Raw genomic sequence first — 21738 nt, forward strand, 5'->3', positions numbered from 1 at the left:
ATGTCTTGATCCCAAATAATGTCATCAGCAAACCATATTCCTGTTCGGCTGACAAGTTTTCTTCTTTACAATGTTTTAGGGCACTCAACAACATTTATAATAATTTACTCTAGTTCTGAATCTTGCTCACGTAGATAGCTGTTTTCCCTTAAATGGATGGCACCAGCTGGCTCATAGCTGAAACCTGAAACTCAGAAAGCTGTCAGAGAGGCCAGCATAAGGCACAGCATCATGGTGTACAACCTCATGTAAAGGTACAAATCGACTGACTGAGTATTACATTCTGTAGCATTTCTTTGATAATGCTGTATACACATTAAATACGTTGGAGATTTTCTTTGAAATCTAAGCCTTGGGTACTCTGAGCATACATTTAATTTGCATGACAGGGGGAAAGGCTGCTATTATTTTCTGTCAGCCTCTAATCATTAGGGCAAACATCTAAAAATCTCCTTTCAAGTTGGGCCACTTGGGGTATTTCACCTGGAGGAGGAAGTGATGGCTATATAATTAAGAGAAGAAAGCATTAGCAAAGGGCTAGGAGAGCAAGGCAGTCACAAGTAGCCTTGACTCTATTTCCATATAATCTTACCTATGGTGCTGAAGATTCGGTAATTTGTCCACTCTCTCATCACACAGGCTATGGGAAGGTTTACCATGTTAGGAACAAGCTATAGTTGCTAGTGTGACCAGTGCCAGGAAGTTTGACTCATGGAAGCCAAGGGCTCTCAGCAACCACATCTCTCACAGCCTGGTATTTTCCAGAGGAGAAGTGCAGCCTCCTTCTGAGGCCACTGCATGAGGAAATAGAGTACCAGACAGATGGAGCGGATTGCCCTTTCCCCATGGGTTGTAAAGAAAGAGACATGGGCTGAAAATAAAGAATATTCTGGACAGCCACCAGGCTTGGTTCTCAGTCCATCTGGAGCTGCTGGAATGGAGAAAAGCACAAGAGCCCTGCTAGCTGCAGCAGTGTGTCTCTGGTTCAGCCTGTGGCTTATGAAGAAGCCATTCTGCCAGGCACCTTTGTTCAGACAAAGTGAGAAAGACCTAGGGGCTGGCTGTGCCAGTACCTGCCATCCCAGATTGCCTTTTCCGGGATCCCCGTTTTGTTTCTGCCCCCAATGCCTGTTATAGGACAGAAATGATGGACAGACTGGAAAAGTGGCTGGCTCTCTTCCCATCTCAGTCCACAAACAGGAACTCTCCTTTCATGTTCTGCAGGTTTCCAGTTGAGACCTATGGTTGAAAAGCTGCTACCTGGCTGACCACTAGGGCAGTACCTAATACAGAGCGGAGACAGAGTCTAACCAGAGATACTCCTGCTCCTTCCCAGGTCTGCTGATTCTGACCTATGGCAGAGGCATCTGCTTGCAGGGTTCCACACACCTTACCTTTCCCACAGTCAAATCTTTTTTCCGATATGAGCCCGGATTGCCAGTAGAAGTTAAAACCATCTCTCGCAGGAAGGGTCAGTGCACACATCATGTTACATAAGCGCAGCACAGTGAGATGGATACAAACACAGTCACAGAGGGTCAGGCTGCCTCACAAATCATTTGCTGAAGTGCTCCGGCCCCACGGTGTGTTACCAGGAGGCTGCTTTTTTTGTGAGAATTGATCAACTCTCCTAAGCACAGGTGTTGTGCATGTTTATGTGTGAGCCTGGGAGCCAGGTGGGCAAGATTTTGATAGGCAGTGTTTGTTTCCTAAGGACATGGTGCTTTGAATAAAACATCACAGCGGGGGCGCAGAAGCACAAGAAGAGGAATCTTTGACATTTTCTCCATAACATGCCTAGGGCTCTGAACAAACAGGTGGGACCCGAGGCCCCTCAATGTCTAACTTTACATTTAGCTCAAGATTAATGAGAGATTCGCCCCATTTGATATTCATGGGTTGAAGCAGAGATGGTGTGCTCCCTCTCACACACCCTATATCCTGCCTTTGAGTTTCAGAAAGAGTATGGGGGACGGGCAAGAACTCCTACTTCATCATAGACAGACAGGGAAAGGAAACTTGGTGCAGGCGGCAAATAGGCTTGGGTAAGAAGATCCATTTTCCACTGGAAAATTGCTTAAGCTTTTCTGGCTATAGATACGAATGTTATCAGTGTTATTTAGAAAAGTGCCTCAAAACCAGACAGTCAGATTCTTTATTATATAATATTGGAACTGAAAACCAAACTCCCACACGCTCTCCACAACTGTGACATTTCTACTTCTGTGCTCAACGTAACTGCCCATACACCCAGGCTTTCTGATCTCTGGTGACTCCCTGGTTACTATCCTGGCAGCTGTTTAGTTCAGTCCATAAGGCAACATCTCACAGGTCAGTGACAGTGTGGTTTGAAATATCAAGGCTCTCCACAAGTCGTCCCTATACAATCAGTGGAGCTCATTATCAAGTCCATAATTTCACACTTTGGCTTCGTGAAATTGGTCCACACAATAACCATCCTGGCAAGCAAGCCTCAGTTACCCGACCAATGAATGAGCACAAAGGATTAGCAACACCAGAGTTGAGGTAGGGACCAAATAAGGCAAAGACATCCCTAGTTTGTAAACTATATAATGTAATGTTACCTAGCACAGTGTTACTATGAATTATTAAGATTTATTATTATTATTATTATTATTATTATTATTATTATTATTATTTCCTGCCACTTTTCAACTACCGTGTCTTCTTTCATTCTTGAGCAGTAATTTGCCTCACCAAGCAAAGCCTCACAGGAGGAATTTTAACTCAAATTTATCAATTCCAGGTTCTCACTTTTGATGCTTTATTTTTTTTAACCCCCAAACCCTTCCCAACCTTATTTACCTCTCTGGAATTCTTCAACCTATTTAGAATTTCAAAAAGTGTCTACTCTCCAAGCTATATTTAACCTTTGCAGCAACTACTTTATTTTTTCCCCACTAGGAATAATTTTGGAAAAATTATAATTGGAATGAATTAATTCATGATGGTAACTGTTAGTTTAGAAGAAAATAATATGAACGTGCCATGTTCTGTCAAAAATGGCTTGTGGCAAGCTTTGAACAGAAACAATGCAAAGAAAACAATTCTAAAACCTCCCCCTCACACCATTCTTTTTCTAAATATTCTCTCTCTTGGGCCCTTGAGCAGGGTTAAGAATCAACTTTTATAACCATCATTGTATTCTACACATACAATGTGTAGTCCTTTTAGTCCTCCTATTTTTATTAAAGTCTGCCTCCTTCTTCCACACAAAGAATACCATATACCTTAAGCATATAAGCTTAAGTAGGAAAGCATGGCCAGGAAATTATTAAGGAATAAGAAGTTGATACAAATACCATAGTTATCTTTTTTTTTCTAATTCCCAAGATAAAATGAAATGAGATGATCAGTCAGTCACCTTGAAAACATGAGAGTAAAGGAAGGGGAGCATCTCTCACCCTCCCACATCACCACATGACAGACAATATGAGACCCGAGGCATCGAAGCAGACCAATGACTCTTGGCAGTAAACACTTGCAAGTAAACACATATAACAAAATGGTTTACACCAGAACTCACTGTGTTACATTGCAGTTTCCGTGAAGAGGTTTTTAATTTTTTTCTCTTTTTATTTCTTTCCTCTTAAATTTTGTTTTATTTGGAGAGGTGTAGAGAGGAGGGTGGATGTGAAGGGATGTAGAAATGAATGAGATCAAGATACTTGATGTAAAAGACACAGAATAAATAAAGAAAAAGAAAAAATAAAATGTGAGAGTAACTATTATGGCACTCTGTAGAGTCAATACAAGGGACTGCTCTCCATCATCATCTTAGTTTCATTTCTCTTCACGCTGTTCATGCATATTGCAATCCTTTTCCATTTTGCCGGTGCTCAGTGTGACCTTGGTTTGCATTGTCATTAAGTATAGTCCACAAGACATTATCTCTGAACCCTTGTACTTCTACCTTCTGTACATTTACACATTATTTCTCTTGGCCTTAAAATATTTTCTGCTTTTTATGCCAAGAACTTCTCATTCATAACAAACCTTTCATGGATAAAATACTCATAATTATAAGGCTTAGGCAATATTTTTTACATTTGTTCTTAAAAAAAAACAATAATGCAACAGAGAAAAGACTGTTTTGATTTTCCATGAAATAATTTGTAGCCTCTACACTTATGTCATGGTGGAGAACTAAATTTTTAAAGACTTAGCTAGTGGGTAGGGTGGGTTTTAATAGCTTCAAGGAACACAAGCAGAAGTTTTATCTACTCCAAGAGTTATAACTAACAGCCCCCTCAGTAGAGAAAAGCATAAGCTTTGGAATATACAAACAGGGAAAGAAACATTTCTATTTTCTCTGGTAAAGTCTTAGGGTGCAGCTCACTTCCAGTACTTGGAATTCACCCAGTTGCTATTTGTCACCTACCCGAGGTAACCTAATATTTTTGAGCCTCCCTCTGCTCCATACTCTGCTACCTGCCAAATAGAACCATCTGCTCTGTTTGGACATTATCAAAACCCTATTTTGTAAGTATGAGAAATTAAAAAGATATTTTGAGGCTATAAAGGGAAGATAGCAGTTGCCTCCTTTCCATCAACATCTGGAAGCTTATCCAGATTAACAAAAACAAATACCAAACAGCTGGACTAAGAATCTGGGAATAGGAGCAGCTGAAGAAGCTGCTGAGTTGCTAAGGAAAGGAAGCCTCAGTGAGCAGAGTCAGAATAGTACCATTTGCACTTATTTAGCAAGGCAATGACCCGTCCATAGAACCAGCCACTTGACATCCCACAGAGAGTGTATCTATTGCTGAAGCGGCAATAATGGACAGCCTCAGCTGGTCACAAATGCCCCTGCTGGCATCTAGAAACTTTGTCCTCTTTTAAAGCAGCCTACACATTTGGATTACAGAGTCACTCTGAACATTTAATAAAAATAGGGGGGGGGGACTATCATTTAATATACTTTCTTTTTAGATAGACTTAACATAGACTTTTGGCATTCAACTGTCCATAGCATATGAGAAAGGATAAGAAAGGATCCATTGCCCAGTGGTACAGGAGTAGTGGGCTGCATAACATTTCTTTGTTCAGTGGCTACTGTCTTTGAGGCATTTAGAATAGTCTAGCCCAAATTAACTGTCCTTTTTGATGGTAGTACCTGTCTGTGTTTCTGAAGACCATTGTATTGTAAATCTGACAGCCTGGGGTAGTGCCAGGGACTCAGAGGACCACTCAAGAATGTGATAATGATAACGTAGGACTCAAAGGCTCCAAAGAGTAAGTCTTATGAGCACACAAACCTTTGGCCAGCACAGGAAAATGTCAGCCAAATCTTGAGGGACTGTGCTAAGGGAGGCTTCAGGCACTTTTAGGTAGAAACTTCTCGTGTTGGATTAAAACAGGATATTAGGATATTTTTATTCTTTTTCTTTGTAATTTTTTGTGTTGTCTTGGAAGGTAGCCATTGGCAGAATAATACAAACAACACCATACTTGCTTGTATCATTCAAAACTTTTCTTAATATATTTTTACTTACTTACATGGGAGGTAGGGAAACTCATGTGTCCCACAATGTTCCCATGGGAATCAAAGAAAAACTTATGGAAGATGATGTGGGTCCTGGGGATCAAACTCAGGTCTTTTTTTTTTTTTTTTTTTTTTTGTTTTTGTTTTTCGAAACAGGGTTTCTCTGTGTAGCTTTGCACCTTTTCCTGGAACTCACTTGGTAGTCCAGGCTGGCCTTGAACTCACAGAGATCCGCCTGCCTCTGCCTCCCGAATGCTGGGATTAAAGGCATGCGCCACCAATGCCCGGCCTCAAACTCAGGTCTTAAAACATGGAAGCAAGCACATTTACCCATGGAGCCATCTTTCTGATATTGAATGTATCATTTTTATATGCAGGCTCACTCCAAGTTTTCTGACTTTCCAACATTCCAAAAATACCTGCTTTGTTTGGTATCACATCTAACACTGTTTGGGTTTGTACATACATTTTATACCTGCTGTTCCAAATGACATCATCCTACCACCATTATGTTGTTTGGATCATTTCATGTATAAAGAGCTGCATTGATAGTTGTAATGAACCTTTTCCTATATTCTGCTTATCCTGAGACTCAAGGGACCTGTGGCTTCCAAACTTTTTCTAGTCACCATGAAATGTGTGCCTATTTGGAATCTTGTTCCTACGGAGCCCACTTCAGAGGCTGAAGTCTTGTGTTTAATAGATGGGCTCAACAGGAGTGAAGAGCAACACCTGTGGAAAGAGATCATTCCTGCCAGTTGTTTCACTCTACTACAAGGCCTAATGCATCAGAGACCCAAATCACAGCTTCAAAACAGCTGGCAACATTTGTTCTCTACAACAAATAATTACAGAAGACCTATATTTTACCAAGACTATTACAAACATGTTATGGTGACAAAATTTCATCTAGAGAACTTCTCTTGGAAGACCAAGAGTTAATTGTTTCTAAACATCTTGGTGGAACTTATTTAGCTCATGGCTGTAAATGTTCACATTGTAGACATATTTTATTATAGGCATAAAATACAAAGACATTGACTAAAGGGCAGAACATATTGGCATAGTTCTGCCCAGTATTATTGAAGAACTCAATACCTACCTTTAGGGTGATGTATTGCTAAGGCCAGTATTAAACATTAATTTTGTATGATAACAATCACTTATGCTTTTTGGTACTACTAGAATCTAATATCAAATACCACATACCAAAATTCAAAAAACTATAAGTAGAATGCTACCAGCATGAAATGCAGGGAATATTTAATCATGTAATTAGAGGAAGGGTTAAACCAGCACTGTTTCACTAGTTTGTTTTAGCATACAATAAATAATAGTTAAAATTAGAGAACTATTTAAAGTTTATGGGTCTCCCCAGTCATTCTTTTATTTGACCCCATTGTCATTTCTGTAATGTTGCCTAGTAACAAGCTTGTCCATTACTCCAATAGCTAGAAAAGGAAACAAAGTCTCAGAGAGATTAAATAACATGATATTAATCTGTTCATTGAGGATTCAAAAGCAAACACAAAATATAAATTTGTTACACTGTGAATGAGCTTCCGAACAGGGTGAGATGACAGTACCCTGGTGTTCCGTTGAACATACTGCGCTGCATTTTCCTATCCTGTCATCCATCCTGGAAACTCCTACATCATGTAGCAAAACACATTTTTGTGGCATTCTCAGAAGCAAAATGCCAAGCAGGATGGAAGTTTGATGTTTCACAAGATGGCATTTGTGTGTTGCTTGTATATTTGTATTCTATTGTTGACTTTAAGGATCATATTTACTAAAGTTAAACGCTGCTCAAAAAGCACCCCATATGCTTCTGGACCCAGTTCTTTTATAGTTACATATACCAATGATGCAGTTCATTTTATCTCTGTCTGTATCTAAGAAAACTTGGACACTAAGGAGCTGAGAAGACATTCTGTTTGTTGTTGTTGTTTGGGTTTTTCAGATAGTGCCTCATTACTTCACCAAACTGGCTCAGGATTCATGATGCTCTTGCATCAGCTCCTGAGTCCTGTTAGGCATGCATTTTACTGCTCAACACCCCATCATAATATCTACACCATACTTTAACTTTGAATTCATAGAAATAAATAAAACCAGTTCCACCAGGATTAAGATTTTGAGAGCTGGGAAAAGTTCTATGGCAGAGCACCTGCCTAGTATGTTCCAAGGTTCTGAGTTCAATCCTCAGCACTGATTTTTAAAAAAAGCCAGGTGTTGTGGTGTAAATAGGAGGACCTGTAAACAGGAGTCCAAATTCATCTTCCTTGGCATGTACTGGATTTGAGGCCAGCCTGGAGTAATTTAAACCCTGTCTCAAAAACAAAGCAAAAATTGTCACAACAAGAAAAGCATAGTATTTTACATTTTATACAAGTAATAAAAACAAATTATTTGAGATTGTGGAAATGGGCCATTTGACAACTCTTGGTCCTATACTGGAATTATTTTCCCTTGGTTCATTGTCCTGTTCATTAGGCATCACCCAGGGCTGAGGGGAAGGGGGGCAGGATCAAGCCATTCACAGATAGGTTAGATGGTTTCACAGGCCTGAATTTACTTTAAAGCAACATTTACTAATAGAGAAGAATTAATGCTGATGGAACGGCCAATGTTGAAACTTTCCACTCATGACCATTCTTCATTTTGTAAAAAGTAAGATTCTCTGAGTTAAGCAGTGGAAACTGACTGGCTAATTTGATGTAAGAAGGGGGTGATTAATAGTGGAGAATATGGATGCTGTTAAATCATACACTCAAATAGACATTAAGTCCTTATCTTGGAAAACAGAGGTGAAGCATCTCTAGAGATCCAGAATTGCTGGAAGTAGTGAAAACTAGTAGTGGACCTTTTGTGGTATGTCTTAACTATTTCTGCATAGCAAATAACATTTAGAAGCATTTAGAGTAAGCAAATAAATAAGCATATAAGTAAGCAAATAACATTTAGAAGCAAATAGCATTTAGAAGCATGAACAAGAGTTATCCTTTATTTCTCATGCAAGTGTCATTCAGCTCATGTAGGCTGGATTTTATTATGAGGCTTGTCTTAGTTGGGCTTTATATCGCTATGAAAAGATGCCACGACCACTGCAACTCTTAATAAGGAAAACATTTAATTGAGGCTAGCATACAGTTACAGAGGTTTAGTCCATTATTGTCATGGCTGGAAGCATGGCAGTATGTAGGCAGAGATGGTGCTGCAGGAGCTGAGAGTTCTACATCTGGATCAACAGGCAGCAGAAAGAGAGAGTAAGCCAGTGGGCCTGGCTTGAGCTTCTAGGACCTCAAAGCCCACCCTCCACTGACCTGCTTCCTCCAAAAAGGCCACGTCTCTCCAATGCCACTTCCTATGAGTATGGGGACCATTTTTATTCAAACCACCACAAAGCTTTGTTCCTTGCCTCACCAGATTTAATGGATAAAATAAAATAGAGGATAACCTATTAAAATTGAGGTAAACAACAAATATATTTAGTATAATTATGTCTCACACAATATTTGAAATGCAATTATATTTTAAGGGGTATTTATTGCTTATCTGAAAATCATGTTTAATTAGGAACCCCAGCCCCCTTTTACAGTTCTTTCAGCTGTCCCTTTTTCTCTTGGTATTAAAGAGGCTTAGCTGAGCATTTTCTTACAGCAGTAGCAAATCCAGAAGTACAAGTGAGTCCAGGTATGTTGGCAGCTCTCACAACTCTGCTTGTGAGCTAGATATTGCTATTCTATGAGCAAAAGCAATGACATGGTCCAGAAATGGAATAAAAAATGTGTGTTATCTACTACAGGAAGACGTAGACATGGAAAATAAATACAGAGTGTAGAAGATTAGAATTTGCAGATTATTGATAGTTTGCCACAGTTTAAACCATTTATACCCTCTCTTGGGTCATTTCTAATAAGAACCATGTTTTGAGGCAAGAAAATCTAGATGTTCCAGAAGCCATGTGTCCAAAGGAGAATTGGTCAACTGACTGAAATTCCTAAGTCAACAAGGGCTTTATGTGATCAGTGGTCTCCCCAAAAGATAACCAAAATGTCTTACTACAAGAAAGAGGTTCTGGATACCCTTCTACATTTGCACATGCTAGGTAGATGTCTAGTACTGGGATGTACCCCAGCCTTTTTATTTTGAGGCATGGTTTTGCTAAATTTCCAGGGTGGCTTTGAACTCTGTAGACAAAGCAGGCCTTGGTCCTCCTGTCTTAGCTTACCAAGTAGATGGGTTCTCAAGCCTGAGCAACCAGGTCTATCTGAGACATTAAATAAAATAAAACATAAAAAGGAAAGGGAATGAGTTTCTTAACTGCATAAAAATATAAGTCAGCTCTGGATCCACACAAGTTGATGTCCACGGAGGCAGGAGAAAAGGCATAAGAGGAGGTTCATTAAAAACCTGGTGGCAGACACAGACTGGTTACATAATAACCATGTTAGATGCTGGTTCATTGCACAGTGAAAGGAATGGGTGCATGTAAGTTTACCTAAATCTTAGCATTATTTAAAAACCACAGTTAACTTTTAGTAAATAGGAAAAAATGTACATTGCTTTAACACGGAACTTAAGTATCTATCATTTGCCTATCTATCTGTCTGTCTATCTATCTATCTATCTATTGATGGATCAACCTATCATCTATCCATCATCTATCCATTTCAGTAAAAGTATGTTGCCAGTGAAAATAGTTCTTATTTTTAAATTACCTCATAATAATGGAGTATATTAATGCAGCTCATAATTATGAGGTACATAAAAGATTAACAGCATGTTTTAAAGTGTTTTAATAAAGTTGCCATAGTGAGTAAGGTTTATACTTAGTATGTTTCCCAGGAAGACTCGTCTAGCTGATTTATAGCACTTTGTGGGAAAATTCTGAAAACTAAGATAGTTTTTGCATTTTGCATTGTTCACTTAACAGTATTGAGAGAATTAGCTAATATTTAAGGGATGGGGATATTTTTATTATTTCTCATACCATACATAGATTTTTAAAATATCTTAAGGACATCAATATAAAAATAAATAATTGAAAGAAAAATTTAGCGAGAAGTATTTAACTGATCCTATTTTGGAAAAGGTTTGTGCACACATACACAAAATAGATGAGACAATAAAAGAAAAATGTGTACCTATAAAGTCAAGGAATGTTAAACTTCTGCCAAAAAAAATGACAAACAAAATTAAGAGTCAGAGAATAAATTGGGGTAAATTGCACCAAGACACCAAAAGGTCAGTTCCTTTCGGGCTAAGTAGCACCCATTAGTCACTAAGAAAACAAAATAATACAGACAAATTGGGGCTATCACTGAAACTGAATAGGTTGAAAACATTAAACAAATGGATGATGGTGTTGCATGTCGGAAAAGATAATAAATCTCACTAATATCTTATGAAAGAGGATTGCTATTCAGTGACCCCCAGAGAAAACAAACCATTCAGACTTGTATGATGACTCAAGAGTTGAGCATAAATCAATGTTCCAATGACTTTGAAAATTAATTTATATTTGCTAGTGCAAATAAATTTATCATACTAAACTGTACTTCCTAGGTAGTCATACCTACTGAGGATTAAGAGAAAGCAAAAACACAATGTTTCTTTACTTTTATAGAAATAAATGTAGTCTAGAGGAAGAATCATTTTAGAAAATCTTTGGTTTTGGTTTGTTTTCATTAGTTATGTGATTTTTTTTAACCTATTGTATCTCCCGTGTCCACATATGTGAATCAGCCGTAATAATATGACAGATGTTTTACTTTCCAGAATTTATATAAAGTTTTTAGGAGGAAATAGAATGGATCCTTGGAATTGCCACCTTGACGGTACTGGTGATGTTCTAAATTTAAATTTCATGAGCTGTTACAGAAATCTAGGAATAAACTAGTAAACCATCTGATTAGGAAAGTTGTGTCTCTCATAGAGAGATTCATATACAGATCTCATACAGATATGATTCCTTAGAGGAAAAGAACAAAAATAAAAACAGAAAGGAAATGCATAGAGGAAGTTAAGACTTAGAAAATCTCTAGTTGAGGAACTCAGACACTGAGTCCTTCTGCTTCCTATGTTCAGAACACACACACTGGTCTGCCATGGAGAAGTGGTTCTGTTCCTGAAGAGTCAAAGATGTCAGCCAAGCATGGTGTACACGCTGTAACCCCACCATTGTGAGCCTTAGAAAGAGGACAAGGCAAGATCCATTTCAACAGGCAAAACAACTGTCCTAAGTATGAAAAACAATTGTCAAAAAAATTAATGGTGAAATAGATGGCTAGATAGACAGCTGGAGAAATACTGCTAAAAGCCACATCTTTATGGGCCAAACAGATGCTTGGTCTTTTGCAAGGGGAAAAAAAGTCAGTGAGACGTGTTTAAGTCTGAAGAATAGGTGTAAAACTGAAGTTGTTTTTATTTTTCCAAACATTGGTTGAGGGTTGAGGCAAGTATCAGCATTCAGTGGTTAAGAAAACTTGCCACTTATCTCTTAAAACTGAATAAAGTTACCAGGAAAGTCACCTAAACGTTGTGAATTTATTTAGAGGACTATTGGAGAAGCAATGTTGTGGCTCTCATTGAGTCTGCAACATCATACCCAACAGGCTCGGGCGGGGGGGGGGGGGGGGGCAGATGTCAACAAAGGTGGAGAATGACAGCAAACTCTTCCAGAATAAAAGTCGGGAGACAGGGTCGCCAGTTGAAGCTCAAGCTGAGATGAGCTACCTATGCAAAAACCTCAGACAAGGTCACTATGTGCAAAAATACCAGACCATAGATGTATGGGTTTTGTTGGTTGTTTTTAGGCTCTTTGTGGGGGGGCCTGTCACTCAGCTCCCAAATAAATCATACACGGAGGCATATTGCTTGGCTTAGTTTCTAGCCAGCTTTCCTTAACTTTAAATTATCCCATCTACCTTTTACCTCTGGGCTTTTCCCATTCTCTTACTTCTGTAAATCTTACTCTTACCCCATTGCTGGTTGTGTAGCTGCATGGCTGGCCCCTGATGTCCTCCTTCTTCTCTGGCTCCTCCTTTTCAATTCTCCCTTCCTGGATTTCTCCTTCTATTTATACCCTCTGCCTGCCAGCCCTGCCTATCCTTTCTCCTGCCTTGCCATTGGCCATTCAGTTATTAGACCATCAGGTGTTTTAGACAGGCACAGTAACGCAGCTTCCCACAGAGTTAAACAAATACAACATAAACATAAGTAACACACCTTAAAATAATATTCCACTGCACGTGGGAGTTAAGGCTACACTTTCTAGGACCCACAAGTTGTTTCATCTGAGTTCTACTTTGGAAGATGTAATGCAAAGGGAGAAGGAACTATAGCTGTAGAGATAAGCAAGAAGCAATTAGAATGAGCTCTCTGAACCATGGTAAGACACTGGCATCTAATCTTGAAGGCCATATTAACCAAGGGATATTATGCTCACTTATAGTTTATAGTATTTTTGCTCTAGTGTGGAAACTATGGTAGTGAGCTTGAGGAGAAGGCTAGAGGCCAGATTTAATTCATTCGCAATAATTCAAGCCCCTTACACTCCCCCGCAAAAAAAGATAGGAAAAGGAGGAAGAAGAAGAAAGAAAATGTTGATGTCTGAGACAATGTGGAGTGGAGTAAGGGAAGGAAGTGCTGAATGAATTGGGGAGATATTTAAAACATGGAGTTGTCTATGTGGGGGTTATGAAAGAAAGGTGTTGTTGTTTTTGTTTGTTTTGGTTTGGTTATCTCTTTTATGCTAATATTACTGCCCAGGCCAAAACAAAACAACAACAACAACAAAACAAAAATAAAAACCCCCATCTCTTTTCATAATGACAACATTCACTAAGATAATAAAACACAAGTATTTCATGAGAAAATAGATGGAACTATAACATATTTGTGAGGCATGCAATGGAGATAGGAACTGGTCAGTCAGAAACATGGGTGTGAAAATATTAGGAGAAATCTGGGCTGAAGATAAAGATATGGAGTCATCAATGATAAGACTTTAGCTTCTGAAGCTGCAAACAGTGTAATTCACTCAAATGGGCAAAGGGGCAGGATAAACAAAACAAAACAAAACAAAACAAAACAAAAAAAACAGCTAAACCCTTAAATACAAACTTTTAAGAAACAAGATAAGATGAGCCCCAACATTAACATGGCCAAAATGTAGGAAGAAAGTCAGTTTAGTTTGGTGTCCTGGAAGTCAAGAATAGAAAGTTCTGGAAGAAAAAGACTAGGAGCAATAAATTAGATATTTCAGGGGGAAAAAAAAAAGTAGCATTACAACAAAAATTGCCAGTAGACCTAGAAATGTGGGCTTTGGAGAGCTTCATTGAAGAGGTTTTTTGATGCAAGAATGCACAGTATGTTTACAAGATTGATGTGCTAATGGAGCAAGGATGATGATGTAGCATCATACAATTCCTGAAGAAATGTTAGATATTGGGTTTGAAAGTTAGTAAGAGTAATTTCTTTGGAGAATAAAATCTTATAATATCACATGTACATTCTTATGGGGGGGGCCTGACATAAAATAGGAAAATCAATGAGGTGAGGCTAGCAGGAAGAGACCAAAATTCAAACAGAACACAGCAATACAACGTGACCCATTTCTCACTGCTCAGTACAAATGTTGAGGCATCCTAACCCTGGCATCCCAGAAATGAGTTGACTCATCTTAATCATGAGAGTCAGTATGATTTGATGACTAAAACATAATTACAATTACTCTAAATTTACTCATTAGAGTTACATTTATATTTATTTAAGTCCAAGTGACTTAAATAGCATGACAAGTGAGTGCAAAGTCCTTAATATAGCTTCATATATATTTATATAATATATACTCATATATATATTATATATGAATTATATATATGAATTGAAAAGGAATTCTATTATTGTAATATCTGATAATAATGATGGACTTATTAAAATTTAATGATGGATCTTCGGTTTTTTAAATTTGTATTCTTTCACATAACAGATTGAATCCCTTGTATTTGGTTGAACAACACATACATGTCTTACATCCTGTCGCAATTTACATGTAACTAAAATGGAGCTTAGCTGGGATCTGTTAATTGCTCCAGAACTTCCTGTTACAAGCTTGGGTTAGTTGGGGAGGTGCTTATAGCACTTACATTGATTGTTTGTATCTTACTTGGAGGCATTCAGAACACTTGCTTCCTCAGATGAAAATGAAGAACTATGTGGATTAAACAAAAGAATGATAAAGCATTTGGAAACTCTGAGATGTAAGCCCAGGTCTAGTTATTGATGTGAACTCTGAATCGTGAGCCCAGCCATAGTTCTTGGTGGGCTCACCTTTGACAAGCCATTATCATGTTCTTCTTTGCTCCTCATGATCCTCTTTTGAAATTGGATATGACCTTCCATGTTCTTGCCCTAAGATTCTGGGGAGAACATATTGCAAGTCACTATATGAATCCAGGAAAATATCCTTTAACTCTAGTAGCTAAAGGAGGAAGAGAAACTCAAGAAAGACTGCTAAACATGGGAATCATCTGTAGTCTACTGCCAGAGGGTCTGATTCCGAGTCACCACTTTCTATCCAGAGACCCTGTAACATGTCATTGTCAGAAGCATGCTAAGGTCATAAAGGCCCTCCATCAGCTTCTGTCTCTTGGCACTCAGGTGCTGCTTCCCTAAGTACCATCGATGTCTCCTCAAGGCTGTCAGGTAGTTGTTCTTTAAGCAGAAAATGTCCCCGCTGGGCAGGAACACAGTGTCTGTAATGGGTAGGACAAGTGACAAGGAACAAAACTCTTTCATTATTGAGCTCCTTCATGTTTGCTTGTTCCCCTCCCTCAGAAATATACTTTCACGGCTGCCACAGAGGCAGCTGCATTTAAAAAGAGAAGAAAAAAGGAGACTTACAGTCAACCCTAAGCCTGGCCATTTGTAATCAGGGAGTAGCCTCAGAGATGAAATTTGTGAGTAATTCACTTCCCACACTCCCCAGTGAAGCCTACCAGAGTGGGATCTAATGTTGCCACCCTGAACACTAATGAAGGAAGCCAGGCAGCAGTACTGTTTGCCCTTGGGGACTCATTTTTCACATCACCAAAAAGTAATTTCTGTCAATTTCAGCCATCTGGTTGACTGGATGGTGAAGATGAAATTCTGTTCAAGAAGTGTTTAAGAGTGGACTCTGCTGGGATCCAAATGCCTTTTCTAGTTTCCCTGATTCCTATCTGTGCCTTGGTTTCGTACCTGCAGATAAAAATCTTCATAGAGTGCCCAATCTTTATTACATGAAGTTATTGAAATAATATTTCTTAAGTACACAATGCATCGTGGCAGATATAATACATGATTAGTTAAAGTTAGCTTATCATTCAATTGCTAGTAGTATTAATAATGGCAGTATTAGAAATAATGCTGTAGTATGTTTATAATGTCTATTTACTTAACTCAGTACCCATTAATTCAGTTTATATCATCTAATCTGTTATGTATATTTAGTATATAGCATATATAGAAAATTATTTATGTAGAAGCATTCTATTTCATTGATTATCTTATGAATTTTATATGTGGTGCCACATCTTACTAACACAATGCTGTGACTTAACAATAAATATTGATTATCTTTCCTTTGCATTTGGAGGCTGTACTATATTCTTTGTTATGTATAAAATGACAAATTCAAGTGATGGTGGTATAGAAATTCAGTGTAAAATTATTAAGAATGTGCATGCCTCTAATATTTAAGCAAGGCTTGTCCTTACCAGAAAGGGGCTAGCACATTTTCATTATATTTATATATATATCTTAAGTATTTCCTACAGCACTCAGATTGCCATAGTGGTAGGTATTTTCACCTTATAGATGTTTTAGGAACTCTAGAGAGATTTGGAGAGGAAATAGCAAGTGTGCAAATTAAAAGTATCCTGGCTACTTGGTGTGAAATTTCCAATTTACTAATACAGTCTGAAGTGTGCCAACTTCACTTTTAGATCACACCTACAGTTTGCTTATTGCCATGATTATGTATCTGATTTCCTTCTGTCTACAGTTCCACCAAAGATCTCCAACATCTCCTCAGATGTCACTGTGAATGAGGGCAGCAATGTAACCCTGGTCTGCATGGCCAATGGCCGCCCTGAACCTGTTATCACCTGGAGACACCTTACACCAACTGGTAAGCAACTGGTTAGATTCTAAGATGCCACTTAATATCTAACATTCTGTTGCATCAAAATGGAAAACATGCATCTTTTTACTGAAACTCAGAAAACTGCAGTATAATTATTCTTTAGGTGTTCCAGAGGTTTTGCTGATGTGTTCACCTCTTTAAATAACTTAGTAATATTTGTATATATATCTATCTTTCACCTATCTATCTACTACCTACCTAATCTATGTATAAATATTGATACATAAAGTTGTTTCTCAAAATAGATTAACTCTCAAGGGAACAACTATAATAACATTATATATATATATATACATATATACATATATACATATATAACATATAACATTATATATATATATATGTATATATATATATATACATGCAACAGGGAATAATGAAAGAAAGAAGTCCATCAATTTGAAAGCAGGAGTGTATGGGGGGCTGAAGGGAGGAATGGGAGGAGGGAAAATGATACAATTATATTTAAATTAAAACATATTTAAAAATAATGTGTAAAAATATAGCATATATCTAAAATGTATAGTATTTTGGTGGTTCAATATCTTTGAGAAATGCTTTTTAAAAATTATTTCACACCACTTTTTAAAGTCATTTTGGACCATATTTTCCTCCTTTGTGGTGGCACTATGTGAAAAAAGTAGAAACGAATGTTTCTTTGATTTCTAAATTCCTGGTCTTGGCATCTAGCTCTGTGATGGTTGCCAGGCATTAAACAGGCACTGGGGGTATTGGATTCAGCTAATGTCACCAAATTCAGTTGAATTTATAACATGACTTGCCAAGAATGTCTTCTGTACTCTTCCTTTTCCCACTTTGTACCAAGCTCATCTTTCCTAGGTCCAAAGGCTACTGTGGTATATGAACATATTTAAGCATTTTAACAGATGATTCAGGATTAATCAGTTGCATTCTCCTGTCCTATTCAAATTATGTTTTCTTATATACAAAACTATGTCTTTGCAATCTATGTATAATAGTACCTGCTATTTGATTATTCCAAGACAGTCTACCAAGTCAATTATAGATCAATTATGCATAGATTATTCTTAAAAAATCACTTATGTTAGTAAAGAACCTCAGCTTTTAACTGGCTTATGTCTGAGAATCTTTTATAATTTCTCTATAAAAGTATCTAGATGCTTAATTTCCAAAGTAATTGGCTTTGGAATGAATACCAATAAACACAAGACTGGGTATACAATGATACCCATCCTGAGACCAGGGTAATATTTGATTATAGTGTTTCTAAATATTTCTTCTTTCTTCTGGTAAGATAATAGGGGGTCTCCATTTAACATCATCGTCTCAATTAATTTCCAGGGAATGTTTGGGCTAACTTTGTAAAATGCCCTTCTATTTAGACAAATATTTTCTATTTTAAATGTCTATTCTCTTAAGAAAATGTTACTCCAAACCCATGCTTATTTGTGTTTGCATCCCATAATTTATTAATATTATATACGAGCATCACATGAGATACTTATTTAGGAGAATCAATGTCAAATTCATTTCCTTACATACTCATTTTGCACCTCATATAGTAGGAACATGTGGATGGTCATATGACGCATGGTCTTAGAGATGTCATGCATCTTTGTCTAGAAACAAATTAATTCTTCAGAGTACTTTTATTCCTGCAAGCCTCACATTAGACCCAAATCTACTCTACCTACCTGGGCCCAAGGATAATATTGCTGTTTTTACCTACTGGTGATTTAGTATTAAACAGTATCCTGTATTTAAATATTTTGACAAAGTCAGCACCTAAAACCATTATGTTTATTGCAATGTTATTGAAAATTTATTTAAATCCTTCCATAATTTCACTCTGAAAGGCCTCTTTCAGGAATTTCCCTCTATATTTTCAACAAAAAAAATTTCTCTACTTGTCTTTTTCAAAGCAATGGTTTGTTTCTTGCAAATAAACCCAGAGATCTTACATAAATTATTGTGATCCTTCATTATATTGACTGTTGGTAGACTTACTGCTCAATGACCAATCTATTAAGAACATAAATTATTATATATAAATTACAGATTAATAAATTGATTTTAAACACTCCACTTAAGGTGTTTATGGCCTTAAATTCTTATACAAACTACATTTCTGTTTTCATACCATTATTTTTAATTTGTCTCACCTTTTGTAATTAAATTTAAATTTATACAAATATTTTATTAATCTTTTAATGTCATTCATGGGGCAAGGTGGCAGATTAAAAAATGAAAAATGTAGGACTTAACAAATGAGTTTATATTCCTGATATGATCAATAAGGAGCCGTATTAATAGAAAGACTTTCTTCTTGTACATTTTGAGTAGTAAATAGGATTTTCAGGGAAAATAAATTTGTTTCCTAGAGCCTCCAAATACTCCATTTTAGTACTTAAATTCATAAAGATTCTGAGACAGAAACAAATCTTTATAATCTTTGCTAATTTGTTAGCATACATAGGTCTGTATGACTAAAACCAAGTAAACCTCTATATAATAATAAACATCTGTCTTGAACACTGACTAGCATGGTTTCTGTCATGATTTAAGTAAAACAAACCAGTGACATCTTGCATAGTAAAGACAGTATTTTCATGTACCGCTAGAACACTAGAGACTTCAAAATCAACTACAAAAATTGGATGAACTCACAATGATTCTCAATATTCAATACCAGGGGTCAGCACATTATAGCATGAGTACTAAATTCTATCTGCCCCACTCATATACTTACTGACTGCCAGCCATAGTGTTTCAAAACTCTCTGAATGGTTGCAGGTAATCAAAGGAATTGTGATTTTTAAATACAGAGCAAATGTATAAACTTCAAATTTGAGTGGAGATACATAAATTTTTGTTGGAAACACAGCCATGCTGAATTATTTGCATTTGATCATAACTGCATTTGACCTAAAATCTCATACTTTGCTAACAACAAAAGTACTTAGCTCACAAAGCTTAAAATATGTTAATGTTTGCCCCTTAGATTAAAATATATACACCTCTGTGTTAGACCATAGCCAGAGACATAAGCAAAGAATTACTTAAACTCACACATGATTCATAGGGTTTGTATGCATCCTGTGTCAGGTTCCTCCTTTGCTTATCTATAATTGTATATGTAGGCTTTCTCGCTGGACCAAATTATATGCTAGTATACTCAGAACAACCCCTTGATGCATTTGCCTACTTAACAGCAGACCACTCTTCCCCTTACAATGGACATCACTTCCCAAGCTTACTTTTACATCTCCCACACAGGCCCAATAATAACCAAATAATCACTTGACCAAAGTCACCTTCCTAGTGACGGGCGTGGGATCTTGATTTGTTTTCTCTTTTATAAAATAAATGAGGTCGTGTGTGTGTGTGTGTGTGTGTGTGTGTGTGTGTGTGTGTATTGTGTTTCTTTGAGAATTTGAAAAAGAGTCATCTTTTCAGCCAATCCAGTGCCACCTTTCTTGGAGACACGCAAGAAAGAGACTTGCTCCCTGTATGACAGTGGAGCTGCCTGCAAATCATTGTCACGTGACATTGAAAACCCAGATAGCTTTGTTCAATTATTAATTGGGCCTTTCACAGTACAGTGTGTGACTGCAAGGGAATGTACTTGTGATTAGCCAGACCCCACAGGGAACACAGAGACCTGCAAGGGGAAGGTGCCATGGAGGGAATCACAAATGTCTGATTATGTGTCATTTGATGCCATGAAAAGAGATCAAGGAAGGAAAAAATGAATGGTATTATTTTTTTTAAAGAACATTATCTTTAATTCAGTTCTTTTGCTTGATTATTTTTTGGTTGGATTATCTAGTTTCCTGTTCTTTTGATTCCTGAGGGGTTTTTCCCCCCAAGCCTACTCCAAACATTTTTAAAGAGAGAAACTGGAAGTATCATAAACTTTCCATATATTCAAAATCTCAAAAATGCCTCACTTGAATTTTATAATTCTGATTTCCCTAAATTGTTCTCACTTTCAGTTATTTTATATTGTCAAAATTAGTGTCACATATGTGGTTATTAAATACGACCTATTTTTTCCTCCTTAATTAAGTCAGACTTCCATAGCCCTGTGGTTCCCGGAGGTTTACTGCACTGTAACATGTATTTTCTATGGCATCTTTGATCTTCCTTCTTGAGCAATGCTGCTTCCATCATCATAGAACTCTGCTTCTGGATCTTTCTCCTGGCAGTCGTGGGGAGTCCTTTCTCTCAAATGTGCCTCATGCAGTGTCAAGAGTGCTCAGTTTTACGGAGTTTGTATGCACTTTGCTTTTACAAAGGTTTTCACAACCTTAGTACCTTTTTCTCCCTGAAAAATTCAAAACCCTATGCTGAGGATTTCACCCCTTAGACTGAGACCAGCTCAGGAGGTACTATGTAGTTTTCATGACCAGCTAGAAGCAAAGTTTGGCACCAACAGAGAGAATAGAAATCCTACTTAAGAAACACTTTGCTACATGGGTTTGGAAAAAAAAAAAAAACTGTTGTTGAATTCAAGTCATTAAGTCAGACTCCAGAAGTTGTTCCTAGTGTCTATCATCTAACTTTTTAAGATATTATATTAGTTTAGTTTGACCTCATATTTAGCACAGAGAACATGTGTGATCTGTGGTTTATATTTTATAAAATTATTTATCTGTACTGTTGTCCTATGTATCTCCCCAAAGGTCCACTGAGTGGACACTGGTAGATATGGATGTAGAAGAGTCAAATCTATGAACTTTCTCAGTAAAGGCTGCTAACTCCACACTGATAACCCAGAGCAAAATAGGGATGCAACATGTTCTGTAAATTGCTTTCCTTTATACCTTGAATTATTTGTAATTATTATTTCCTTTAAAAGAATAAAATAAAAAATGTGGTTTTTTTTTTTTTAGTTTCTAACTGGACTATTGGTTTCAAATTTGTCATCCATTAATACAGAATTGTGTTCAGATTCATCTTGCTCTCTCATACGCAAATTGTTCATTTGGTCAGAGTTATTTCTAGAGTGCTTACGCTGTAAAAAGACACATTGAAGTGTAAGACAGACATGGTT

The 21738-nt window shown here is 37.2% G+C and overlaps 1 protein-coding gene across 4 annotated transcripts in view; it reads left to right on the forward strand.

Moving 5' to 3' along the window:
- Positions 1 to 21738, forward strand: part of Lsamp (limbic system associated membrane protein) — a 2127334-nt gene that overhangs the window by 1884264 nt on the left and 221332 nt on the right. For all 4 annotated transcript variants that reach the window (XM_015994637.3, XM_015994639.3, XM_015994638.3 and 1 more), the window contains one exon: positions 16560 to 16685. In XM_015994637.3, the coding sequence (XP_015850123.1) occupies positions 16560 to 16685 (126 nt within the window). The remainder of the gene's footprint in view (positions 1 to 16559; positions 16686 to 21738) is intronic.

Source organism: Peromyscus maniculatus, chromosome 12 (assembly GCF_049852395.1).
Source record: "Peromyscus maniculatus bairdii isolate BWxNUB_F1_BW_parent chromosome 12, HU_Pman_BW_mat_3.1, whole genome shotgun sequence".
NCBI classification, from domain to species: domain Eukaryota; kingdom Metazoa; phylum Chordata; class Mammalia; order Rodentia; family Cricetidae; genus Peromyscus; species Peromyscus maniculatus.